General features: G+C 40.0%; 1 protein-coding gene across 2 annotated transcripts in view; it reads left to right on the top strand.

Annotated features, from left to right (window-relative positions):
* The window catches only part of MAP7 (microtubule associated protein 7), a 229,253-nt gene that overhangs the window by 39,453 nt on the left and 163,304 nt on the right, over positions 1-26,496 (top strand). Inside the window, exon 1 of one of the 2 annotated variants that reach the window (XM_074187667.1) lies at positions 7,468-7,669. The exons of the other annotated variant lie outside the window; for it this stretch is intronic. Coding sequence (XP_074043768.1) covers positions 7,537-7,669 — 133 coding nt within the window. The 5' untranslated portion in view covers positions 7,468-7,536. Of the gene's footprint in view, positions 1-7,467; positions 7,670-26,496 lie in introns of those variants that run through there. 2 annotated transcript variants of the gene reach the window in all.

Genomic DNA, 26,496 nt, shown 5'->3' with positions numbered 1-26,496 from the left:
CAGCCCCACTTGCCCTGCACCCTCCCCCAAATAATAACAAAAAATGTGCTTGAATCTTTGTTCCAACACCAACAACTCTGTCATGGGTAGATCTCATTCTTTATGATAAGTCCATCACAAAAGTTATTTCCATATTTTTCGACCGTTGCCATTGCTGATCGCAACTCCCTCCTTTCTTATTTCTCCACTACCATGTACTCTATTTTCTCTCTCCTTTCACTATGACTCTGCTGTAGGGTCGCTGAGTGGCGCAGCAGACAGATCCCTGGTCCTGGGGCCAAGAAGCCCTGAGCCCCCATACCACCCCTTAGGCCCAGCATCCACCCGGCCCTGTGGTCCTGGGCAGGCCTTCCATTCCCAGCCCCTTGCAAGAAGTAAGAAAGAAAATGTGTTATATCTGGCCACTCTCCCCCCATGGTCCATCCTCTCCTTTATTCACATCCCCACCCCTTTCCCCTGCTCCCCCCCTCCTTCTTACTCCAGATGTCTATACCCCATTGAGTATATTTGCTGTTTCCTCTCCTAGCCACCTCTGATGAGAGCAAAGTTTCCCTCATTCCCCCTTGCCTCCCCCCTTCCATATCATTGCAATAGCTCATTGTAATTAAAAAAAAACTTATGTGAAATATCTTGGACTATTCCCCCTCTCCTTTTTCTTTCTCCCATTCCATTTCCCTTTTTTTCTATTGACTCCATTTTTACACCATATTTTATCTTTGAATTCAGCTTTCTCCTCTGCTTCAACTATAAAAGCTCTCTCTACCTGCTCTATTAACTGAGAAGGTTCATATGAGTATTATCAGTGTCATTTTTCTATGCAGGAATACATGCAGTTCATCCTCATTAAGTCCCTCATATTTGCCCCCTCTCCTCTAATCTCCATGCTTCACCTGAGTCCTGTATCTGAAGATCAAACCTTCTGTTCAGCTCTGGCCATTCCAAAAGGAACATTTGAAATTCCCCTGGTTCATTGAAAGTCCATCTTTTTCCCTGGAAGAGGACATTCAGCCTTGCTGGGTAGTTCATTCTTGGCTGCATTCTAAGTTCTTTTGCCTTCCGGTATATTGTATTCCAAGCCCTACGAGCTTCCAATGTAGCTGCTGCTAAGTCCTGTGTGATCCTGACTGCAGCTCCATGATATTTGAACTGTGTCCTTCTGGCTGCTTGTAATATTTTCTCTTTCACTTGGGAGTTCTGGAACTTGGCTATAATATTCCTAGGGGTTAGTTTTTTGGGATCTCTTTCTCTGGGGGATCGGTGGATTCTCTCCATTTCTATTTTGCCCTCTGCTTCTAGAATATCAGGGCAATTTTCCTGTAGTAATTCTTTGAAAATGATGTCAAGGCTCTGTTCCTGATCATGACTTTCAGGTATTCCAATAATTTTTAAATTATCTTTCCTAAATCTGTTTTCCATATCAGTTGTTTTTTCAATGAGATATTTCACATTTTCTTCTAATTTTTCATTTTTTTTGTTTTGAAGTATTGATTCCTGATTTCTGTTAAATTCATCAATCTCCCTGAATTCTATTCTTTGTCTGAAGGATTTGTTCTCCTCAGAGACTTTTCTTATCTCTTTTTCCATCTGGCCAATTTTGCTTTTTAAAGCATTCTTCTCCTCCATTACTTTTTGAACTGTTTTATCCATTTGACCTAAGGTGGTTTTTAGCATGCTATTTTCTTCAGCATTTTTTTGTATTTCCTTAACTAAGCTGCTGACTTCATTTTCATGTTTTTCCTGCATCTCTCTCCTTTTTTTTCCCAGTTTTTCTTCCAACTCCCTCATTTGATTTTCAGTCTTTTTTTGAGCTCTGTCACAGCCTGAGCCCAATTTCTGTTTTGCTTGGAGTCTTTTGATGCAGGAGCTTGTGCTTCCTCATCTTCAGACTGAGTATTTTGGTCCTTCTTGGGCTCATTTGCAAAATATTTCTCAATAGTCTTCTTTTTGTTTCTCTGCTTGCTCATTTTCCCAGCCTGGGCCTGGTTTGGGGTGTTTCTTGAGCTTTTGGGACACTCCCACAAGGGTCTCAGTGTGTGAGGCTCTGTCCTCCCTCCTGGTCTGTGAATGACCATAAGTGCCCCACTCTGCCACAGGGCTGAGGTGGGCGGGGGCATGCTGTTCTATGGGGGGGCCTAGACTGCTATCAGGATCTGAATGTGGTCAGAGCCCCAGAGTCCTGTTCCAGAGGCAGAGGACAGAGCTCTTCAGTCTCTCTTCACTCCCCTCCCTCAGCTCAATGGGCTCATGCCCTGGGGGCTCCTACTTACCAACTCCACCTGCTTCTGTGTCCTGGATCAGGGCTGGGGAAAGACCATGCTGCTCACTGTGTGCCCTGAGGGCTGGGCTCCAAGTGCTCGCTCTGGCAGAGGTCCCCCGCTGTTCCCCCACTTTGTGCCTGGTGCTCCTCAGGGTGTAGCTCAGGAGACACTTCCCCCCCCCCCCCTCCCCCCCCGCTGTGAGCTGAGACTCCCAGCGCCCTGGGGCTGCCTCCGGGAGGCTGAGGTTCTTTGGCTCTGGCAGGCCACCCCTCTGGCGGGCCACCTCTCCAATCCCGGGGAGCAGAGCCTTTCTGTTCTTTTCCAGCTTACCTTGAGTAGGAGAACTGCCTCACTGGGACCCTTTGTGGGTTCTGTCTCTCGAAAGTTTAGTTAGAGTCCTTAACTGATGAATTTTATCAGAGAGCTCCTAAGACTGATCCCTTCTTGTCGCCATCTTGGCTCCACCTCTAAGTGCTGGTAATATAAAGGCAAAAACTGTTCCTTCTTTCAAGGAATTCACAGTCTAATATGGGAGACAATATGTGAACAATGACATTCAAACTAGATATATTAAATTGGGGATGGTCTCAGAGGGAAAGCACTAAGATTAAGGGTGACTGAGAAAGTCCTTCTATCTTGCAGAGGTGGGACTTTTAGGAAACCAGGGAAGCTAGGAGGAAAAGGAAATGCATGTGGACAATTAATGAAAATACTCAAAGTTGAGAGATAGAGAGTCCTATGGGAAGAACAAGGAGGCTAGTGTCAATGGATCAAATGATACATGGAGGGGGAAGTCATGAATAAGAAAATTGCGAAGGTATCAAGGAACAAGGTTATAAAGGGTTTTGAAAGCCAAACGAGGTTTTTATTTGATCCTGAAGATAAGAGGGAGCCTCTGGAGTTTATTCTGTAGGGGAAGGAGAGGGACATAGTCAAACTTGACTGTAGGAAGGTCAATTTGAGAGCTGAATGGAGTTTGAATTGGAATGAAGAGAGTTTTAAAATGGGGAGATCAACCCAAGGACTATTGCAAGAGTAAGGCATGAGGAGGACAAAAAATGGCAGTGTTGGAGGAGAGAAGGGGATATATGTGAGATATTATGAAGGTAGAAATGACCAGACTTGACATTGCATATGGGTAATGAGAGCAGTTGAGGAATTGAGCATCACGGTGAACCATAGTGATTGGAAAGATGGTGGAACCTCAATAATAGTGTAGTAATTACATTAATACAGCACTTTCAGGATTTTATTAGAGGTCTATCTTTGTTTATTGGATTCCTAGTGCTTCATAAAGCACCTGGCATATAACAAATGCTTAATAAGTGCTTTCTAACTTAATAGGGGAAGGTTTGAGGGAAATAAGATGAGTCAACTTTAGATATGCTGAGTTTAAGATGTCTATGGGATATCTTGTTTGAGATGTCTACTAGGAAGTTGGAGATGGGAGATTGGAATCAGGAGATAAGTTAGGGCTGGTTGAGTAGATCTGAGTCATTTGCATAGAGATGATCATTTCAAAGGGTCTACAGTAGTGCCTTGGGGGACTCCCAGGATTAGCAGGCATGAAGTGGATGAAAGAAGAGAGTTCAGACAGGTAGCAAGAGAATGGGGAGAGAACAGCGTGATGAAAACCCAGAAAGGAGAGAGTATTTAGAAAAAGTGTGAAGGACAGTACCACAGGTCACAGAAAGGTCAAGAACACTCACTCACTCATTTACAACTCCTGGTTTGTGCTCCCTCTAGACTCCACTTTCCCAAGGTGCCTTGGTTTTTAGTGCTAAGGGAAATGGTGATGGTAAAACTCATACTTTATAATTAAAACAAATAGGAATTCACCACCATAACTCAAGTGTTGGTATTAAGAAGGCAAAGAATCACCTCTCCATCACCTGGCACATACTCCTGAAACCTTCTTTGTGAAAGCTTGTAAATTAGCATAACATTCCTGCAAATGGCAAAGTAAAGCAAGAACTGTGAGCAGACTGGGTGTGGTGTTTAAGACCCAATTCTGAGCTACTTGGGTGCAAGCTGATAAACTTGATTTCTCAGAGGGAGTTTCACAAGAGACTGTATCTTCTTCCACAATAAGTGGACAGAGGGAAAGAGAAATGGGAGGGAGGGGGGAATATGTGTGGCTGAGAAGGTAGAACATGAATAAATCACAGTTTCTGCCTTCATGAGACAGATCTTTAGGCAGGCTAAATTATCAAATAGCTTTTCAGTCTGATCTTGTGCTCCCCTCATAAAATGGTTTTAAAACCATTTAAGCCGCATCCTTGAGAGGAAGATGGAAAATAAATATTAAGTAGTGGCCAAGTCATTTGGATTCCTGTCAGCACTTAGCCTTTCAAATGCCTGCTTGTGGATTTGAGAAACTTTTCTCTCACTTCCCCACTAGTAATAGGTTGCCAATTTCCTTTTTATGTCCAAAGTGCAAGGATATCTTTTTAACCCTACCTCTTCTAAAAATGATAGTGATTTTTCAAATCAGTAAAGAAATCAACCATTTCCTTTGAAGCCTTCTTTCATCCACTTCATTTGACTTGAGGTTGATGGAGATTTTTTTACTTTCTTTAACTAATGAGCAGAGGTAGTGTTTTTAAATATACTTTTTTTGTATGTGACCTTGCTATTGTCAGCATTAGTCTGACTGACCTTGTGGAAGAAAGGGGTTCAAAAAAAAGGTTCTGATAAATCTTCTTTTGGTATGAATGTGCTGCCAAAAGGAAAACAGCTTAAAAAAAACAATTGCTTGTGTCAGCTTCTGAAGAGAAAAGCATCTGAGAGGGAAGCATATGAAGGAAAAGAGAATTACTGAAAATGTCTCTCCCTGATCCCTTGTCTGGGAGGTGTGAGGGGAAGGAGAAAGGAATAGAATTTGGAACTCAGAACTTCAAAAAAAAATTTTTTTTAATGTTAAGAATAGGGGCGGCTAGGTGGCACAGTGGATAAAGCACCAGCCCTGGAGTCAGGAGTGCTTGGGTTCAAATCCAGTCTCAGACACTTAATAATTGCCTAGCTGTGTGGCCTTGGGCAAGCCACTTAACCCCATTACCTTGCAAAAAAAAAAACTAAAAAAAAAAAGAATGGGGGCAGCTAGGTGGTACAGTGGATAGAGTGCTGGCCCTGGAGTCAGGAGTACCTGAGTTCAAATTTGGCCTCAGACACTTAATAATTACCTAGCTGTGTGGCCTTGGGCAAGCCACTTAACCCCCATTTGCCTTGCAAAAAACTAAAAACAAAAAAAACAAAAAACAAAAAACAAAAGAGGAGAAAGAAGAGAAGAATGGTTTTAACAGGTAATTGGGTAAAAGAAAACAAAAAAAAATCCTTTCTGAAACATGTTACATAAATGAACAAGACCTGGTCAGAAACTCAAGGTTAAACACTGACTCCAGATTTAGTAGATTTTAATTTAATCCTTAAACCTCCCAAGGAATAGACTTGGGAACCATGAGCATCCAATCATTTACTATGTACCTAATATTACATTGGGCATTGTGAGAAGTTACAGAGATCTTGAGCTTCCCAGGAGGGAAATTTCAGACTGTGGAGACAAAACTGCTCACACAGCAGGAATACACTGTAGTTCCTAGCATTGTATAAATTACACATGCAAATGCTGGAGAGACTCATCAGAATATAGTCATTTGCAGTCTTTTTTAAATAAAAAGCAGTGACTAAAGCAAGTATTCCCTTCCATTGAGAAATGTTGCAAAGGAAACTCTGAAAGGCACCAATTTCCAAATGTTTGGTGCTTTGAGGGAGGGCATAATTAGGTAATACAAAGGAAAGAACCACATTTTTCATAAGAAACCCCAAAATGGTTCTAAGATTGTCTACTTCGGAGGTGGCTAGGTGGCGCAGTGGATAGAACACCTGCCCTGGAGTCAGGAGTACCTGAGTTCAAATTTGGCCTCAGACACTTAATAATTACCTAGCTGTGTGGTCTTGGGCAGTCACTTAATCCCATTGCCTTTCGAAAAACCTAAAAAATAAGAGTAAAAATTAACAAAAAGCAGTGATTAAAGCAAGTATTTTCTCCCATTGAGAAATGTTGCAAAGGAAACTTGAAAAGCACCAATTTTTCAAAAGTTTGGTGGTGCTTTGAGGGAGGGTCATAATTAGGGAATACAAAGGAAAGAACCTCATTTTGCATGAGAAACCCCAAAATGGTTCTAAGATTGTATACTTCTGGGGTGGCCTGGAGCCACGAGGACCTGAGTTCGAATGCGGCCTCAGGCACTTACTAATTACCTAGCTGTGTGGCCTTGGGCAAGCCACTGAACCCCATTGCCTTCCTAAAAACCTAAAAAAAAACCCTAAAAAAAAAAAGATTGTCTACTTCAGAGAGAAAAATCCTTGGTGGGTGAATGAAATTTGGGTCAAAGGCCATGAATCGCCAGTAGCAATTTTGTTTGTACAATAAGTGCAAAGTTTTCCTAATTGGGTCAGTTTTTTTCTCTTCTGTAGAATTAATTGATGGAATTCTGTTGTGTTGACTTGATAGAGAGCTCCACATGGGCTTCAAGCCGTGATCCATGTGGATCTCCAGCAGAATCCATGTTCTGTTGGGCCTTCTTTGGAGGCAAAGCATGAGTGTTGTCCTTGACGACTGTGGCAACCAAGTTTGCTCGGGCGTGCCCGTGTCTACGCAGAGGGAGCCTTTGGCCTGACATTGGACTTGACATGCGGGGGGGGGGGCGATCCCCTCGCGCCTGTGATTCAGCCGTGGATTCCGGGTGTCATCACTGAGTACCTGGACCAAAAAACCTTAGCGGGCTCCTTGCTTCTGCAAGCAGGACTCCGGGCCCCCCGGGGAGGGGAGGAGATGCCGGGGCCGGCGCTCGGGCGCGCAGTCCGGGTTGTCGGGGCAACTGCGGGCGGCGGCGGATCGCATCTCCCCCCCGGCGCCGCGTGCTGAATATTTCAGCGCGCTGGAGCTGGGAGGAGATAGGAGCGGGGCGCCGCGGCGGGGAGGCGGGCAGAGCCCACAGCTGAGCGGGCGGCATGGGCGGCCGCGGGCAGTGAGGGCGGCGGCGGGGGCCGGGGCCGGGCTGCGGGGCCGGGCTGCGGGGCCGGGCTGCGGGCCGGGCTGCGGGGGGCCGGGCTGCGGGGCCGGGCTGCGGGGGCCCACGCCGGCTGCGCGCACGCTGCTGGCCGCGTTCCGAGCGCTCCGATGAGCCGGCCGCCCCGGGGCTAGCGCGGGGCCCCGGCGGCCGCTCCACGGACCGAGGTTGTTGTCCACACCAAACGCGCCCCCGAGCGCGGCGACATGCCCGGCTCAGCCGCCGCCGCCCGGCGCGAGAGGCCGAGGAAGAGCGGCTCCCGGCCGAGCCCCGCCGGCTTGTTCACCATCGATGAGGAGGAGGAGCAGCAAAGGAGTGGGCATTCCGGCGGACCGAGAGGTATGCGGGGCCCCGCGCCACCCGGCCGGAGACTGCCCGCGCCTGCTTCCACACCCAGGGCATTTTTATCTCACTTCTGGGGGGGGGTCTTCAATGCTGATCCCCTCCCCCACCTTGATTCCGTAGTTTCAGGTGCTGGGCCCCCCTTTCATTTTGTGGGTCTCAGAGGGGCCACAGAGGCCCCCCTTCTTTACTCTCTCTCAGCTTTGGGACCCTTATTTTTCTCCTGGCGCCGTCAGTGTCAGGAGGGAGCTGCAATAGAAGTTGTCAGGGTTTAAGGCTCAGCTGATTTCTGTACGATTTATTTTTTATTTTTTGCAAGGCAAGGGGGTTAAGTGACTTGCCCAAGGCCACACAGCTAGGTCATTGTTTTGGACTTGAACTCAGGTCCTCCTGACTCCAGGGCCACCACCGCCACCTTAATCGCCCCATGATTTCTGTCTGTTTGAAGGAAGGCAGTTTTAGGTAGAAGAATGAGACTGGGAGTTTTGTGGCATGATTCAATTCAACCCGACCTAGGTCAAGGATAGAGGATGCTAGCCTGTGTTTCTATACTGAAATGTGCCTGAAGAGGGGCTGAAGGAGGGACTGAGGGCAGTTAGAGGAACAGCAGAGGTATGATAGTAAAAGACTAACTTTTTAAAAAGAATGTTTTTATTTTTGCCCAATTTCATGTAAAGAATTTTAATATTTTTAGAATAAGCTTTTAGTGCCAAATTTCCTCCTTTTCTCCCTTTCCCCTCCCTCCCCTTGAAAAGGAAAGCACTTTGAGAGAGATTATACATGTGAAGCCAGAGCATTCAACTTTTGAGGATAAGCTTGTTTCTGAATGGTGTTCTGGAAGGTAAAATATGTATGTATATGGCTCTATTTAGGTCAAAGAGGATGGGTTTGCTGCCCTTTACATAATGATGGAATATAATAGAAGCTTACCCAGCCCAGTTGAGTCACTGTGTACCGCATCACGTATAGCCCTGTCTTGCAGCCAAGACTCCTAGAGTTTTAATTACCATATAGAGAAGGCAGCATTTCAGAATTGTGACTCCCGTTTCTTGAGTTTTTAAGTTTTTAAGAATGTTAGTTCTCTGTTCTGCTTCCCACCTAATTTGTACGGGCTTCTTCCTCTGACTACATAAAGGATTGTCTTGGGATTTCTCCTCCATCATTACCCTCCAGCTCCCAGCTCTTTGTAGCAATTAGTATACCATGTAAGATTCCAGTTGTACTGTCTCTGAGTTATCACATTTTCCTCATATACTTACAGGGATGAAACCTGGAGTTCTGGTAGGAAAATATTTAAGCAGTAATAGACTAAGTGCTTAATCGGGACCCCATGTCTGAAGAGGATTAGTGATTTTTCTGGGGCTTTTGTAATCAAGTTAACAATAAAGCTCTCCTTTTTTGCATTAGCACTGATGATTTTTAGTCCTTCATTTTAATCTCATTCAGTGTGTTCCTGTAACATATAATCTCATTACTATAGTCATTCTTATTTAATATCTGGCATGGTTTTATCTGGAGACTGCCTCTTATCTCCTTATGGGATGACCTTAGTGATTTAACACTACTATGAACAGAAGTTTATTTTCAGTTCCCTTGTTTGCTGGGGAGTTAGCAACATATTCTAGTTCAAATGGCTCTGGACAATGAACTGAGTCCTTTAAACTCTATTAACAGATTTTGGTGACTTTCAAAATTAACATTGATGTGGATTTTATGAAATGGTTGCAATGGGATATTTTTTAGAGGTATTCTTCTGATTTGTGGTGATTTTCCTTTGTGTGCCCTTGGGGGCAGTGGTTCAGAAGAGTGGCACTTTTCATTCTTAGTACTATATTACTTTTTGCTGTAGATTTTTCTCTTGGTACCATCCCTCATTACTCTTTTCTTTCTCATCTAATTTGAAGTGGGAAAGAATGAGAATGCTTAAAAAAAAAAAGAAAGATGAAATACAAATATATCCTCTTTGTGTGGATCAATTTATTATAGTAGCTTAGGGAAATAAGAAATTTTAATCATGGGGAGGGAGCAGAATCTCCAATCTTCAACTTCTTCCTTTTTTCCCCTCCCCCAAAGAGATGGAAGTTCACTCTGATGGATGGCAAAGGATCTCATACCTTTTCTTCCTTAATCCAAGTTGAACCCCTTCTGAAGGGGTCTCTAGATGGCTTACAGTGATATATGTCAGCAGATGTATGAGTGAGAACAGAGAGAAAAGGTCTTTAGTATTTTATCTAATTAAAGGTGGATACTCTCTGCATCCCTAAGAGAAACACTGATTAGTCTAAGAGTTTCTGATCATAGCTATATGCAAGAGTTTGCCAGTCCACAGAGAAGTGACTTTTGAACTCTGACATCTCCACTAAAAATACTTTTGTTGGGGCAGTTAGGTGGTGGTTAGAGCACCAGCCTTGGAGGCAAGAGGACCTGGGTTCAAATGCAGCCTCAGACACTTAAAAATTACCTAGCTGTGTGACCTTGGGCAAGTTACTTTAACCCCATTGCCTTGATAAATAACATTTTAAAAAATACTTCTGTTTTCACTGTATCCATTGAGGTTTTGCCACTAGATAATTAACATATAATCATATGATCAAAGACCTAGAGCTGGAAGAGACTTCAGGTGTCATCCAGTTCAACTCACTCATTTTACAGATGAAAAAACTGAGGATCAGAGAGATGAAGTAAATTCTTACTTTGCGGAAGGGAAACTAGATCAACAAGCTTTCCTATAATAAGATTCTGGTGGAAAATTTCAAATATTTATTTCCTTTCCCAGTTTGTGACTGTGACTGGACAGACAAGGTTTTTTTTTTCTTTTATTTTGGGGGGGGGGAGGGTGTTTTGGTTTGTTTTGAAATTCACTGCTAGCTGCTATTACCTGTACCTTTCCTCTGAAGTTCTTTAGGATGTTTGAGTTCCTAGTGATAATTCTCAAAACAACAGACCCAGATAACCTAATGGGACCTTTTCTGTGCACCATTATTAAGATGAGTGATCAAAAACTTGTTTTCTTTTCTACCAATTTCCCAGCCTAGTCAGACAATCGTGTCTAAAACTGGTTTTCATGACTGATATCTCTTTCCACTATCAGTCCTGGGAAAAAAGAGGCAGGATAACTAAATTGAAAATGCTAAAGGGCTTCTGTCCAGGGATTCATTGTGTCTATTTTAATGTTGAATTGTAGCTTTCTCAGGTAGCTGAAATGAAAGGTAACTAGTTAGAATGAATTTTCTAGATGAATACTTCTATTAGCTTCAGAGCCTCCCCAACTGAATGGCCTTAAAGGTGCCTATCTCCACTTAAGGATTGGTATAAGATTTTTTGATTTCACTGACCTAAAGAACTTCCTATACTCCTCTGTAGTAGAAATTAAAGTCTTGCTCCTTACCCAGGATCTTACAGATAATATGACAGAATCAGCCAGTCTTTCTGTACCTGATACTGACTTTATCTACTATGCAATACTGCCTTTCATTTTTAATTCATATTGTCTTTTAGGGTAACTTTATATAATTTGGTAAGTTTTTTGTAGAGGCTATAAATTCTACAATGAGAATTTGTTCTACCATACAGGCAATAAATATGTAAATATTTCTTTTTTTTGTAAATACCTTTTCAGACATCCATGATTTCATCACTATGGATATATCCTCCACCTTTCTTCTCCCCTCAGTCTGCAATTTCATGAGTTACCCTGGCCCAAAAGATCCAGCATCTGGTGGTCAACCTTGTCAGGCTAAATGTCTTTGAACTTAACTGGACTATTCCTCAGACTACAATAGCCATAACTCTTATCACTGCACTTGTACTCAATTTGGTTTAGGACCTAAAGATTCTACAATTCTACAGTTCTTAGTGAATTCAGTCACTTTGAGCCATGAGTAGTCAGAGAAGGACTTTAGCATGTGTATTTTTAATCATATAATATTTTAAAAAGCAACATTATTGTGGTGTTTTTTTGGGGGGGGTGAAATATATCCGAACTTGAGACTGACAGTCTTTATGGGTATTTTCTTTTGGCACTTAAATAATTTGGATGGATTGCAGAGCGATCCTGATGGGCCATGAATTCTCCTGTGGGAGGTGTGACTTATAAAATGAATAGACTCTTTTGAGTATTTATAAACTAGATTATAAGACTTTAGAGGGCAGGGATCTGAAGATTTTTATTTTGTTTTTTAATCTCTGTATCTCCCACAGTACCCTGATTATTTGTTTTTTGAATCGAACCTAGCAGATTGACCAAAACTCATTACTCCATGTGAACATTACCTTTCAGGGTAGTCACTTTGTGAGGTTTCATACTCAGTCCAGTCATACTGCCATTACTCAGAATATTTCTTTTGTGGCTTGTTTTGGATTGATTTACAGAGAGAGCCACACAAGAGATTCATTTAATCCAACAAACATTAAGTGCCTACTGTGTGCCAGTGTTTGGGTCATAGTTTAGTCTGGTCAATGGATAAACCTCAGAACTTGAGGTTTCAAATAATACCTTCAACAGAACATTTAAATACCGCCCCCCCCCCCCATGAAAGCAAATATCAAGGTGATTAAGAAGCAGCTCCTATGAGATACAACCAGGTTAAGGGTGTTAAAAAGCCAAGGCTAAGGAAGTTCCCTTTGAGTCTAGAGCTTCTTCTAAAATCCTAGAACTAACTCTCTTGCCCCAGAAACCTATAAATAATATGAATAGTCATTGTCATCTAGCAGGTTACATTTTACTATTTTTATTGATTGCTTGATTTTGGGAGGACCTGGATGTGTGATCTCATTGGTATAGAAGTCCCCTGATCTGGAAATTCCCTCCCTAGCCACATATCAAAACCTTTCTGTAATTTAGAGTTGTGCATGTGCCCTGGGGTACCAAATGTTTGCAACTTACCCATAATCAGAGGCAGATCTTGAACCCTGGTCTTCTTGACTCTAAGGCCAAATAGCCCTCTATCATACTAGGCTCTCTATCATTTTGTCTAATAATAATAGCTAACATTTGTATGGCACTTATTGCTAAACACTCAATTAAATCACTTGTTCCTCACAATAGTCAGAATTCTCATTTTACAGATGAGGAAACTGAGGCATACAGAAACAAAGTGACTGGCCTAAGGTCATCCAGCTAGTGTATGTATGTATATATATATATGAAGCCAGATTTAACTTCAGATTTTCCTGACTCCAGACCCAAACTCTAACCACTGAGCTACCTAAATACCCCTCATCTATTTCTTTTTCCCCATAAGGGTGCCCAAATTGATACCTAATTGTCATTGGATGGCTTTTGTCTTTTTTCTGAAGATCAAAACCATTTTCAAGGGTTGAAGATTTGCCACTCTTAAAGTTATTTAAATGAATATACCATAGATTTGTGAAGGCAATTCAAATGAGAAGTTGTGGAAATGTTCTAAGGAGTTGGCAGCAATGTGTCCTTTTTCTTCTTCTTATAATATAATGACTTTCAGTCTCCTTTGGCAAGCCAATGTGAGTATTGATATTTAAGAGGTGGTAGTAGTTAACTACTGAGTTATCATGAATGTTAGTCATTCTGCCTCTCCAACTCATTTTTTTTTGCTGTCAATCAATTAACTGAGATGGGAAGAACAGTAGAATCTTGCCTCAGGATAGTAGAATACTTCCTGTGAAACTATAGATATTTTCTTCCATGTTGTTAAAGTGTTGTATATTTCTGGAACCTGCAGTGACTTTTTTTGGCTCTCTCACTGGAAAGGTAGAGTTTCTTGCCTGTTAAAGCTTCCAAATGAAATGTTAGCTGCCATTTACCATTTATATTCCCATTGGACAGGCTATGATCCAGCAACTGTAATGCCCTCTTTGTAAGTCATGGGTCTTTTATTGTTTGCAGAGAGGAGTCTTATGTCAAAAAGTGTGAATACCACTCTAGATTCATTCACACACAACATTTCCTTGTTTCTTTTCCTCTTTTGTCCTGTGGACTCAGACTATTGTCTGTTTCCAATGTCCTTATTTGTGCCATTTCAGGAATTAGGTAAAACTTTTTAGCAGGAAAATTTAACAGTTAAGTGACTAAAATTATTGTTTTTAAAAGAATGAGAAATTCAATCAATCCTTTCTGGGTAAATATTTAACCCAAAGTCAACTGGATAACTCTACTTGTGAATATAAATTTAAAAATTAAAATTTACAATCAGATGTTAAAAGAAGACAAATATTATAGGTCATATCAAAGATAATACTGACATTGTGCAGCATCCTGAAAGATGGAGGGCCATAGAAGTTCCTTCGTAGAACCCAAATCTCTCTACAATATATGTGGCAAATAGTCACCCATCCTTTGCTAGCAGACCTCCAGTAAGGAAGAATCTGCTCCCTTATAAGACAGTTCATTCTACTTTGGGAGAGTTTTATACCAAACTCAAATATACTTCTTTGCAACTTCTAGCCATCATGCCCAGGCAGAGTTAGGGGCCAAGTAAAACAGACTTATACCCTGTCCAAATCTCAGTCTTTCAGACATTTGAAGATACATATCATGTCTCCCCCTCACCAAGTCTTCCCTTGTCCCCATTAAAAGGATCTTCAATTCCTTCAACAGATCCTATATGATATGATCATCAAGCCTTTTATTATCCTGGTTGTTTTCCCCTGGACACTCTCCAACTTATCAACATCCTTCCTGAAATTTGGTACCCAGAACTGAATGCAATATTTTAAATGTGGTGTTCACAGGACAGAGTAGAGTGGAACTGTTACCGCCCACCTCCCCTTTACCTCCCACCACAGGTCCCAGGACAATATTCCCCTCTGTTGTAGCTGAAGTTCGCTGATGTAGTTAGTGCTTTTTTGGGTGATACTGTATAGTACTTTTGACATATATTGAGCTTGCAGTCCCCTTAAAATACTTAGACTTTTGTCTGTTAAACTACTATCTAACCATTATTTCCCTATTATGTACTTTTTAAAGTTGATTTTTGAACTGGAGTATAATTTTACATTTGTTCCTGTTAAATTTCTTCTTTTTATGTATAGGCTCTCAACAAATATTTTTTGAGTAAATTAGTGAATAACATCCATGTTATTGCCTTTCTCTGTTCTGACAAAGGAAATACTTGGGAGATGCAAATGAAGAAGGAGAAGGAGGGGGTAGCTGGCTAGCACATTGGATAGAGGGCTGGGCTTGAAGTCAGGAAGACCTAAGTTCAATTTGCACCCCCCCCCCCAAACTTAATAGTTGTGTGAGTCTGGGCAGGTCACTTAACCCTGTTTGCCTCAGTTTCCTCAACTGTCAGATGAGCTAGAGAAGGAAATGGCAGCCACTCTAGTATCTGCCAAAAAAAATCCCAAATGGTGTCACAGAAAGTCAGACATGATTGAAATGACTAAACAATGCAGCAGTAATGTGCCAAGCACTGACTGGGTTAAGTGGTTTACAAATATTATCTCAGTTGTTTCTTATGACAACTCTAACTCTAATTAATGCCACTTTACATCAAGGAAACTGAGGCAGAGAACCTGTTAAGTGACTTGTCCTAGCTCTCATCTAATAAGTGTTCAAGGTTATTTTTGAACTCCCCTCTTCTGGACTCCAAATCCAACATTCTTTTTATTCACTGTGCCACCTAACTGCCCTCATGGGGTGATGTAGGATTTAACTGGCAGTATAACCAATTTTTTTTTTGTCTGTGAGCTACTTTACTGTACTATAATTGAAGTCAACAACTTTCTTAGACATATGTAGACCTATTTCATTAGTCATATTTATGAGACTGAAGTTATGAGTGCCTCAACACCAGAAACAAATAAGATAAAATGATTTCCCAAATGATAACTTGTAAATTCTGTTTACTGGAAGGTTGTGGTCTGTACTTGAATTGAATATCATTTGTACTAAGATCAGCATCTCTCCAAAAAGTAAGCTTAAATTAGATTCTCTGTTGCCTATGTTGTCATTTTTGGCATGGGGGTAGAAGGGAGAATCTTGCTGATGTTCTTTTATCATGTCTTACAGTTAGCAGAGAGATCACTTATATAAAAGGTGATTTTTTTTTTTTAGTTTTGCAAGTCAATGGGGTTAAGTGGCTTGCCCAAGGCCACACAGCTAGGTAATTATTAAGTGTATGAGGCCGGATAAAAGGTGATTTATAATACAATCCATATTTCTTCAAATACTCTTGAGCTTTGAACTTGATTTCTTCCTAGAAACTATCCAGATCCTGGGTTCCTATTTGGAGTTGTCATTAGATTTATCTACTTCTAAGTGTTTCAAACTGAAAGATAAGCAGATATCTCACATTACTAAACAAGATGACCAAAATTGTCCTATTAAAACCATTCATAGTGGTTGAGAAAAGAAATGGAGGTGGGGGTGGCTAGGTGGCATAGAGGATAAAGCACTGGCCTTGGAGTCAGGAGTACCTGGGTTCAAATCTGGTCTCAGACACTTAATAATTACCTAGCTGTGTGGCCCTGGGCAAGCCACTTAACCCCATTTGCCTTGCAAAAACCTTAAAAAAAAAAAAAAAAAAAGAAAGAAAGAAATGGAGGTGATGGCTCTTGTGGAGTGTACCATGGCATGATTGGAGATGTCCAGGAAACGATAATGTTCTTTATTCTAACAACTCAGTTTCTTACTAATGAAACATCTAGGTATATAATGTTTAATAATTTAAAAAACTATTTAAAGATCAAAAACAATAGCTAAGAAAACTAGGGCAAAGCCATGATGTCTGTAAACTTCCACAATGCTATTGCTCCTCCCAGGGAGTGTATTCAGTCACACCCATACAGTTGAGATAGATAAACATACACCACCTCCCACCCCCAACCCCCCCCCACACCCCTACATACCCCTTTCTTAGGATAAGTGCTATTTCCCATTTTCCACTCACTTTCAATAGAAGGAAGGTCTTAGAGGGAAGGGATCATTTTCTGTTTTGTCTTTATATCTTCAATACCTCCCACAACATATCCTCAATGATTAGAAATGGTTGTCTCTTTGGCTTAGATTCTCAGGCTAATGTTCCTAGGTATAGACCAAATATGCTCTGTGCCATGAAGGTTAGTCACCATAACACCCTGTAATTTTGTGATGGTAAATGAAGGGAAAGACATGGCTAGTATGTCATAACCTTCCAATCCTGCCTCTTCTGCTTATTGTGTTAAAGATGATTATGGGAATGAACTTTTTAAGCCATGGGATTTATGAAGCTACTGAAACCTTTCTAGGTCTGCTGAGTCTCAGAATATATGCTACATACCAGCTGTGATTCTTGATGAGCTTGAAAATCAAACCACAAAAAAGTTGTTTTCACCCCTGTCCCAGGTCAGGCAACTTTTTTTCCTTTGCTTATTTTTTCTGGTCTTTGAATCATATCAGATTTAGAAGGTTGGGGTTTCAGTCAGTGAAATAAGAGAAAATCACAGGACTTAGTATAACTTTTTTTTTACTCAGGTTGAGTCTTATCCATTCATAATAACTGCAGTGATTTCTTTTCCCCCTAAAATACATGCTGTCATTACCAAACTTCTTGTTATGAGGAAAATCTTTTATCATTTCACATAATATTTACAGATAGGTTGTTTCCCTCTTTTAATTTTTAAAAATTTTTACTTATTTAAGGCAGTGGGGTTAAGTGACTTGCCCAAGGTCACACAGCTAGGCAATTATTAAGTGTCTGTTGAACTCAGGTCCTCCTGACTCCAGGACTGATGCTCTATCCACTGCTCCATCTAATGTCCCCCCCCCCCCCTTAATTTAACTAACCTTTACTTTGAATGGTATTCTTTCTCTGATGAATAAACAGGAAGTACAGAGAAGCCACTTGAGAAAGACATCAGCATAAGCTGTGCTCTGGTATATTATATAGTCTGGTAAAGGATGAATGTGATAGCTGGGAGCTGCTAATGCACTGGGAGGAGATAAGAAAAACAGATATGAAAAGTACATGGGAAGAATTGTATTTTTCAAGGGCTCAAAACTGGCAATCTCATTAGCTTCAGCTTCAGGTGTGCAATGTGTTAGTGTATGTAAATATATACATACATGCAAACCTACAGAGAGAGAGAGAGAGAGAGTGAACTTAAGTACTACATAAAATGAGCATTTCCAAATGCATAACAAAATCGAAAGAGGATTGTACATAAAACACAAATTTCTTATTTATGGCTAGGTTTTCTTTTAAAATTTATAATAAATTTAACATATAATTTCAAAGCTGCCCTGTTTATCTGTCCCTTCCTTACCCTTCCCTTTACCTTTCTGCTTCCTTTTTCTCCTTCATCTTTTCTTTTTTTTTCCCTTCCCCCCTTCCATTTCACTCAATCTCTCTTCCTGCCATACAATACCAATTTAAAACGAAACAAAATCCAAGTAGAAAGTAGGTAGTCAAGCAAAGCAATATTGGCCAGGTCTAAAATAGTATGATTTATCAACACTGTGCCTCTATCACTCCTCTGTCAGGAAGTGGATAGCATGTTTCAACATCCCTCTGATATCATAATTGGCCATTTCATTGATTAGGATTCTCAGGTCTTTCAAAGTTGTTTTTCTTTACATTCTTGTTTTCTCTTGAGCAATTTCTATTTCAGGCTGCATCAGTTCATGAAAGCCTTTTCATACTTCTTTGAAACAATATCTCTCATGTTATATCACAGTATATTAATATTCTATTACATCCATATACTATGATTTGTTGAGCCATTTCCCATTTGGTGGACATTCTCTTAGATTCCAGTTCTTTGCTATAACAAAAGGATCAGTTATTCAATTTTCAGAGTTGCTCCTTTACTTTTCCAGTGGCCCTTATTGAACCAGGAGGGTTTTACAGAGGATATCCTGAAGGGCCATGGTGTCTAAGTTTGGATTTGGGGGCCTGTGGTCTCATCAATGTTTGCCTTCTGATGGGATTACTGATTAAAGATGACACAGTGAATCTGGAAGCCAGGAATGATGTTTGGAAGTGGAATTGGGAAAACCATTATACATTCCAGGAACCAGGACTCTGCCCTGAGTCCAGGGCAAGTCCAGAAAAATAGTTGCCCTTTCATAACTGTGACAGTGGCTTTTGTAATGAAGACCTTTGTTCACTAGGTGCTGCATTGAGATTACCAGTTCATGCCACGTAAGGCCATTTCAGTCATCAGATTCTGGTCACTCTATAATGATCTGGTTGACTCAAATTCCAGTATGTGGCAGAAGCTTCCATTTTCCATAATTCCTCAGAGCAGCCCTGTCTCCATTGTTGAGAATTTTTTCCCCTTTTCATTCTGTATCACTACACATGTTTGTTGTTCAAAGTATTAGGGGAGCATGACCTCCATTCTGAGACCAGTCCTTTATTAATTCTGTTACTATTATAAACCAATGAGTTGTGAACTAAAGTGCAAAAAATTGTGATAAACAAATCTTCTTTGATCTTAAACATACCCAGAACTATTTTAATTTTTAGTGTTACCAGTCTAAAGAGTATTCCTTTTTGCACTGGGAAAACTTCTATAGCAAGAGATGACACTAGTTTAACAAAATCCAATATGTAATTCCCTTGGGTACCCCACCTATTCCTGGGTACCTTACCCAGCCACCTTTGGAAATTTCCTTTGATCCATCTCTTTTATAATGTTGCCTGCACTTCAACCGAGACTCTTTGTTTTCAGGTGGTAGAAAAACAGGTTTTTCAGAATAAGCAGATCCTTATTGTCAGATGTGTGAAAAGTGCAAGAAGCCCTTATGATTGCAAGATCTTAGGACTGAGTTGGAATGGACTTGAGAGGCCAATTGTGTGTTCAATTGTTCAGGACTGAATCCAATTCATTCCCTATAGTATAAATGTCAGTACTAAAGACAGTTCTTGTCACATAGTAGGCACTTAATAAATGTTTATTGACTGTTATCGATTGACTCTGGGATAATGAAGTTTTTACTTTGAGGTTTCACATGAGGCAAATGGAGACCCACTTTTTTTTGTTACAAATATATACCAACTTCTGACTTACTAAAGTAAAGGACCCTAGATATCACTACTACATTAATGTTCCCCCCCCAAGTTTCTTTCTTTCCAAATTGGCTATTTGAGTCCAGTCTTTCTTACCCAATAATCATACCTAGTAGTATATTTGAATGTGAGTTAATTTAGCATCCTCAACCACATTAGTATCACATAAATTTAAGTCTCCAGAGAGCAGCATATTAAATAGAGTAGTAATAAAAGTCAACAAGTATGACTAGAACTGCCTGGCTAATATGAGATCATAGCTCTAGAACTGGGAGGGAGTTTAGAGGCCATCAGTTTTTACAGATGAGAAAACTGAGAGTCAGGGACATTAAATAACTTGTACAAAGTCTCAAGCCTCATAGGCAGAATTTGAATTCATTTTCTCTAAATCCAGAGCCAATGATCTTTTAAATGTACCACATTTCCTCACTCCTTGATTATCATAAGAGTAAACTTGTATTCCATGAAAAAAGTGAGATCTTTGGAGGAAGGGAAAAAGTGAAATGATACTATTACAAGGACCTGTATCAATTGCTTTTTCTAATTAAGCTTCGCAAGTCAGAACTGAAGGAAAAAACAAGATAAGGAGGAAAAATTATAATTGTCTTTTCTATGGGATAACTCATTAGAAATTGGAGAGAAGTCTGTGTGCCTGCCTTCTCCCCTGCTTTCCATATTGTTATCATCTCTTATGCTGTCACTGATGAGATTCTGTATTATGTTTGTTTTGCTTTATTTGGGTTTTTTCCCCCTCACTCTCAAAGGGTTTTTTTAATGCTCTTTGCTTTTTTTTCATTACTATCTTACCCCAAATAGACCCTCTATTGTAATAAAATAAGTTCAGTCAAACAAAACAAATAAACACATTGTAAGCCAAGTTTTCTCATATGGAAAATGAAGGGGGTTGAACTAGAAAATCTCCCAAGTCTTTCCTTGACCTGAAATTTTATGAATCTGTGAAGTTTAGGATTAGAGATGTGTGCCAAATAATTCATTTTATTTATAAGATACAGATTGTGGGGTCATCTACAATAGATATGAATGTCTTTTCTCTCTGTATATTGTGAGAAACCAGTGTTTCTGCCAAGCATTTTTTAATTTTCACAAAATTGTGTTGGTCACAAAGACTTGGTGGAGAGAACTGATTTATCTAGTGCTCCTCCTCATCCACTACCTGGAACTTCTTTCCCACAGCCTAGGAACCCCAAATCTTCAGTCACTTCTCCTCATTGTCTCTCCCCCCTCTTCCCTCATACCCAATCAAAACCTATTAGTTTTACCTCTGTTATAGCTCTTGAATAAGCTCCATTCTCTTCTCTTTTACTGTTACCACCTCACACATGGTCTATTGAAATAATTTACTACAAAAGTCTGCCACAAGTTTCTCCCCACGGCATTCTTTTCTTCACTTGGTTGTTGAGTGATTTTTCTTAAAGTGAAGATCTGACCATGGTACCCCCTGCCCCCTTCTCAATAATCTTTAGTCATAACTTGCCCCCCCTTTACAGTCTTCTTACATGTTATAGCCCTCTTCCCTCTCTTTTTTGCATCCCCCACCATGAGATAATCAGGTGTAAATGACTTGCCCAGGGTCACACAGCCAGGAAACATCAAGTGTCTGAATGAGATTTGAACTCAGGACCTCCTGACCCCAGGACTGGTACTCTACCTACTGTACCACCTAATTGCCCCTTCATACATTCTTTAATCTAGTGACCATTTTGCTGTTCTTTGAACAAAATACTCCATCTGTCAAGTCCAGATGGTCTCAGCAGCTGTTCCATGTCTAGATTGTCTCCCTCTTCATCTCGACCTCCTGGCTTCCCTGGCTTCCTTCTATTCCTAGCTCAAAATCCCACCTTCTACAGGAAGTCTTTTCCAGTCTCTCTTAATTCTAGTGCCTTTCCTCTGTGGATCAGTTCTATTTTGTTCCATATATAGTATGTTTGTACGTAGTTATTTGTTTGCTATCTTTCTTATTATATCACAAGCTCTCTGAGAGCAGGAACTGTCTGACTTTTCCTTGTATTCCCAGAACTTAGCATAGTGGCTGATACATTTGTGCTGTTTTTCAGTCACATTCAACTCTTCTTGATTCCACTTGGGGTTTTCTTGGCAAAGATGTATGCCATTTCCTTCTCCAGTTCTTTTTACAGATGAGGAAACTGAGGCCAACAGGGTTAAGTGACTTACTCAGGATCACACAGTTAGTGTGTCTGAGGCCACATTTGAGTTCGGGAAGCTGAGTCTCCCAGATTCTAAACCTGAGAACTTTCTAGCCATTCCACCACCTAGTTGCCTTGGTAATTACCTTAGAGGCAGTTAGTAAATATTTCAGTGGTACTAAAGTCCTACTGTCAAAAGTCCCATGTGCTAAATCGTCCTTTTCTTTCTCTAGGCAAATCAAAACTCTTGTTGCTTTGTTCAAGAATCTCAGCACCACTCCCTTAAATGGAAGCATTAAGAACTTCTTTTGATTCTTCTGCTCCAGGAAGTTTACTTATAAAGCAAACCTGTGATGCAAGCTGCCCTCCTCTCATCTGTTCCCCTCCCAAAGACAGGCCAAGCCAAGGGAAGGGTGCCAGCCCAGATGATGCCTCATGTCTATTCTGCCCCAATACCTGGGGGAGGGGCATGCCCTTGAATAGTAGATTTAAAATTAGGAAGTAACCTTAGAGGTCATTGACTTCAATGCCCTCATTTTACAGGTGAGGAAACTGAGGTAGAGAGAGATTAATTGTTCCAGGGTCACATAGGTAGTAGATGTTTCAGGCAATATTTGAGCTCGTTTTCCTCAAGCAGTACACCTAGTGTCCTTTTTCTTACAACACTTTACTCATTGCACAGGCGTGAAAAAGTGTATCTTCTACTGGAAATTGAGTCTAGGAATTTTCTAGTTCTATCTCCACCTCATCCAACCCCAGAAATATTTGGTTTAGCTGTAGAAAAGTAATTGTTATTTTGGCAGTTTAAAGAACTGCTTGTTCTTCATGACTAATTTTTGTGCAGCATAATGATCATGCATATCATTAAACGTTATAAATTTAACCTTATTTCAGCAGTAAACATTATTGATTTGTTCCCAGTCTTCTTTGTGTTAATTATGTATATAGCAGGCTGGTCCATTCACAACTTTAAAAGAAATTGTTTGGGGTTGTGGTAAGTTTGTAACACTTTCTTTTATAGAAAAAACAGAAATTTGTAGTTTACTTTTAAAATGTCATTGGAAAACATATTTTCTCTCTTTTCCTCCTTTTAGTGAATAAGGATACATAAATTCCATTTAAAATACTTTGAAAGACTCATAAGTATCTATTAGATATAATTTACCAGTCATTTTGTTTTGCAGTTTCACAAGAAGGGACTTTTATAAAAATATAATTTCACTGTACTTTCAGAGCTTGAATAATATTACTTATTTAACCTTGAATGAGTTATTTCAAATCTCTAGACTTCTTTTTCATCTATAAAATTAGGAGAGTTGGACTACGTGATCTCTCAAGTGTCAGCTCTAAGTTTATAATCCAACACAGCAAAGCTGTTTGACTTTATGACCCTTTTGACCTTAATAACTAATTCCCAGATAGGACTAGAGTGTCTCTCTCTTTCACTCCCTCAGGAAATCATGTCATAACTTTCTTTTTTTATGTGTGTGTGTGTGTGTGTGTGTTTTTTGTTTCTTTTTGCAAGGCAGTGGGGTTATGTGCCTTGCCTAAGGCCACACAGCTAGGTAATTATTAAGTGTCTGAGGTCACATTTGAACTCAGGTTCTCCTGACTCTGGGGCCAGTGCACCATCCACCGTGCCACCTAGCTGCCCCCCTAACTTTCTTTATGCTTAAACAGAACTCTTAAAGGGCAGAGAAACTACCAACAGGTTGACTTAACCAGAGTCACACAGCTGGTAAAGTATCTGAAGCTGGATTTGAACTTCCAGCCCCCTCATTATGGTTGCCATCATGCCATAAAGGGTGCCATTGTGGTGGCAAGATCTCATGCCTTCCTGTAAATGCTCTCCTGTTTGGGGCTTTTAGGGAAACCAGGAAGCTGCCATATTAGACTGTGTATACATTAATCTCTTTAATAGGGAAAACCATCTTGAAAAATACTTTCAAAATTATCCCTCAAGCATATGAAATTAAATTAGCAAATAAATGTGTGAAATAAGAACTGAAACCATAATAAGATATGTACAATATAACAACATTTTAGTAAGTAAAATCAAATAAATAAAAGACAAACAAAATCATAGACTGGGCAATAGACATTTATCTTCCTCTTGGTTTTTTTCTGTATAGATAAATAAACTAAGCATTTTGAGTAATTATGTACCCTATTTTGGAATCTCTGCAAGATCTGTGTCTCAAAACAGATCAGAACAATATCATCACTTGCAAACAAGAATAATGAGAGGATTTTACTTCCTAAAGGTAATCCAGGGTCCATTTGTCATACATTAATCTTGAAGGTCATTAAAACTCCTTGACTTTTTTTCAGAGGAAGTGTTGTCTAAATCAAGCACCCCTCCCCCATTCTATTGATTCCACCATTAGAATTTCATCGATGGCAGGACCTCATGACTCATCTCCTACAAGCAATACCTGATCTAAGGGGTGGTTAGGTGGCGCAGTGGATAGAGCACCTGCCCTGGAGTCAGGAGTACTTAAGTTCAAATCTGGCCTCAGACACTTAATAATTACCTAGCTGTGTGGCCTTGGGCAGGTCACTTAACCCCATTGCCTTGCAAAAAAAAAGAACAAAAGAAAATGAATCCCTCTCTAGGGCAATTCAGCAAGTGGTCAATCTTTGTTTAAAGACCAGGTCCAGTAAGAGGGAAACTTCTACTTTTGTATAGTTCTAATTATTAGGAATTTTTTCCTTATGTCAAACCCCAAAATAACTCTTCAAAACTTCCACTATTCTAATACTACTTCCTGGCTCAATAAGAATAAGACTAATCCTTCTTTCATATGACAACTTTTTAAATACCTGAAGACAACTTGCATGCCCTCCCCCAATCTTCTCTATAGGTTGTTTCTAGTTGATCCTCATAGGGCATGTACCTGGGGCTTTTCTCCATCATGATTGCCCTACTTTGGATACTCTCCAGCTTATTAATGTCTTTCCTAAAAATGTGGTGGTCAGAACTGAATTCAGTAAATCAGATATTCTGGAGCTGTGTTAGAATATCATGAGGCTGTTACTGCCTAATTTCTGGAATCTGTTCCTCTTAATGTAGCCCAAGTTCACATTAATTTTCTTGGGTATTATAGCACTCAACCTTGAATTCCATCAAAATCCCTAGACTTTTATTTTCAGAAAAACTGCTTTCCAATCATATCTCCTCCATTTTGTACTTGTGAAATAAGACTCCTGGAACTCAAATGTAAGCTTTTACATGTAGTCTTATTAAATTTCATCTTACTTAATTCAGCTTGGTCTTCTCAACAGTCAAGATCTTTTCGGAGTCTGCCTGCTCTACAGTGTGTTAGTTATTCCTCCCAATTTTGTATCCTGAAATTTGATGAACATGTGGTCTATAATTTCATCATAGGCATGTGTCTTTATCTTAACAAATTATTATTAAAATGTTTAACAGTTATTTCCTCTGATGAATTCCTTCCCATTTTACAATGAGCTACGAATTACTATCATTTGAATCCAGATATTCAAGCATTTAATAAGTCCATCTTATGACATCCTCATCATCATCACCATTATCATTATCTTCACTGTGACTGCAATCATTGCTACTTTTTACATAGCAGTGTAAGGTTTACAGAGTGCTTTACATATATTATCTCAAAGTGACACAATAAGTAAGTTTCTGAGGTCAGGTTTGAGTTTTCCTGACTCCAGATCCACTTCTCTATCCATTGTGTCATCTAGATGTCCACATCTTCCCATCTTTTCTTTTAAAAAATAGAATTCTTAAAACTTCATAAATGGAATTGAATACTGTATTTCTGGTATTATCTGAAAAGTCAGGTAAAGCATAACTATTACTTCTCTAGTTCTGGAAACAATGCTTTTCTCAATGCAGTCAGAGATTTCTTTAAATTTTTTTTGGATGATCTATGAAACTATTGGCTTATTAAGCTTTATGAACATCAAGACTTTTTTTTAGAAAAACTGCCATCTAGAGAAGGTCACCTTCCCCCAACCCCTTTCTAGTCTGTGCTTAAAAAATTGATTTGACCACCATAATTCATTCCTTTCAGTTAAAGCTGTTGCTTTTCTTCCACCTCTTAAAATTTGCTCTAGAAGGATTCATGTCAGCATGAAGTAATTTATCAAATTGCTTTAGGGAAAGTCTGCAGAAAATCACATAGACTGAGGCAGGAGGTTACAAAAATGAGTGAAACAAGTTGGTACTTTTAAAATTTGGGAGGAGGACAAACAAGATATGGAAATGACTGTACTCTGAATTAGAATGTTGTCAATTCCTTTCATTTCCATGTCTTAAGTATTTCTTCTTAAATCTTCTTCTATCATTTATGTGGCATAGTTGTAACTGTGCTCCAGGCTCTCATCACCTCACATATAGACTATTGCCATAGTCTTCTCATTGGTTTTCTTACCTTGACACATCTCTCTCTACAATCCATCTTCCAACTCAGCTTCCAGAGTGGTCTTCCTATAGCAAGACCATGGTATTCCTCTGAGACTCAATAACTTCCCTCTCCAAGAGATTAGAGATGTAATATCCTCTGCTGGGTTTTTTAAAGTCTTTTTTTTTTTTTTTTTTGCAAAGCATTGGGGTTAAGTGGCTTGCCCAAGGCCACACAGCTAGGTAATTATTAAGTGTTTGAGGTCAAATTTGAACTCAGGTACTCCTGAGTCCAGGGCTGGTGCT

This window comes from Macrotis lagotis, chromosome 5 (assembly GCF_037893015.1).
Source record: "Macrotis lagotis isolate mMagLag1 chromosome 5, bilby.v1.9.chrom.fasta, whole genome shotgun sequence".
NCBI lineage: Eukaryota > Metazoa > Chordata > Mammalia > Peramelemorphia > Peramelidae > Macrotis > Macrotis lagotis.
The sequence above is the reverse complement of the archived record's forward strand: the minus strand, read 5'-3'. Positions and strand labels throughout refer to the sequence as shown.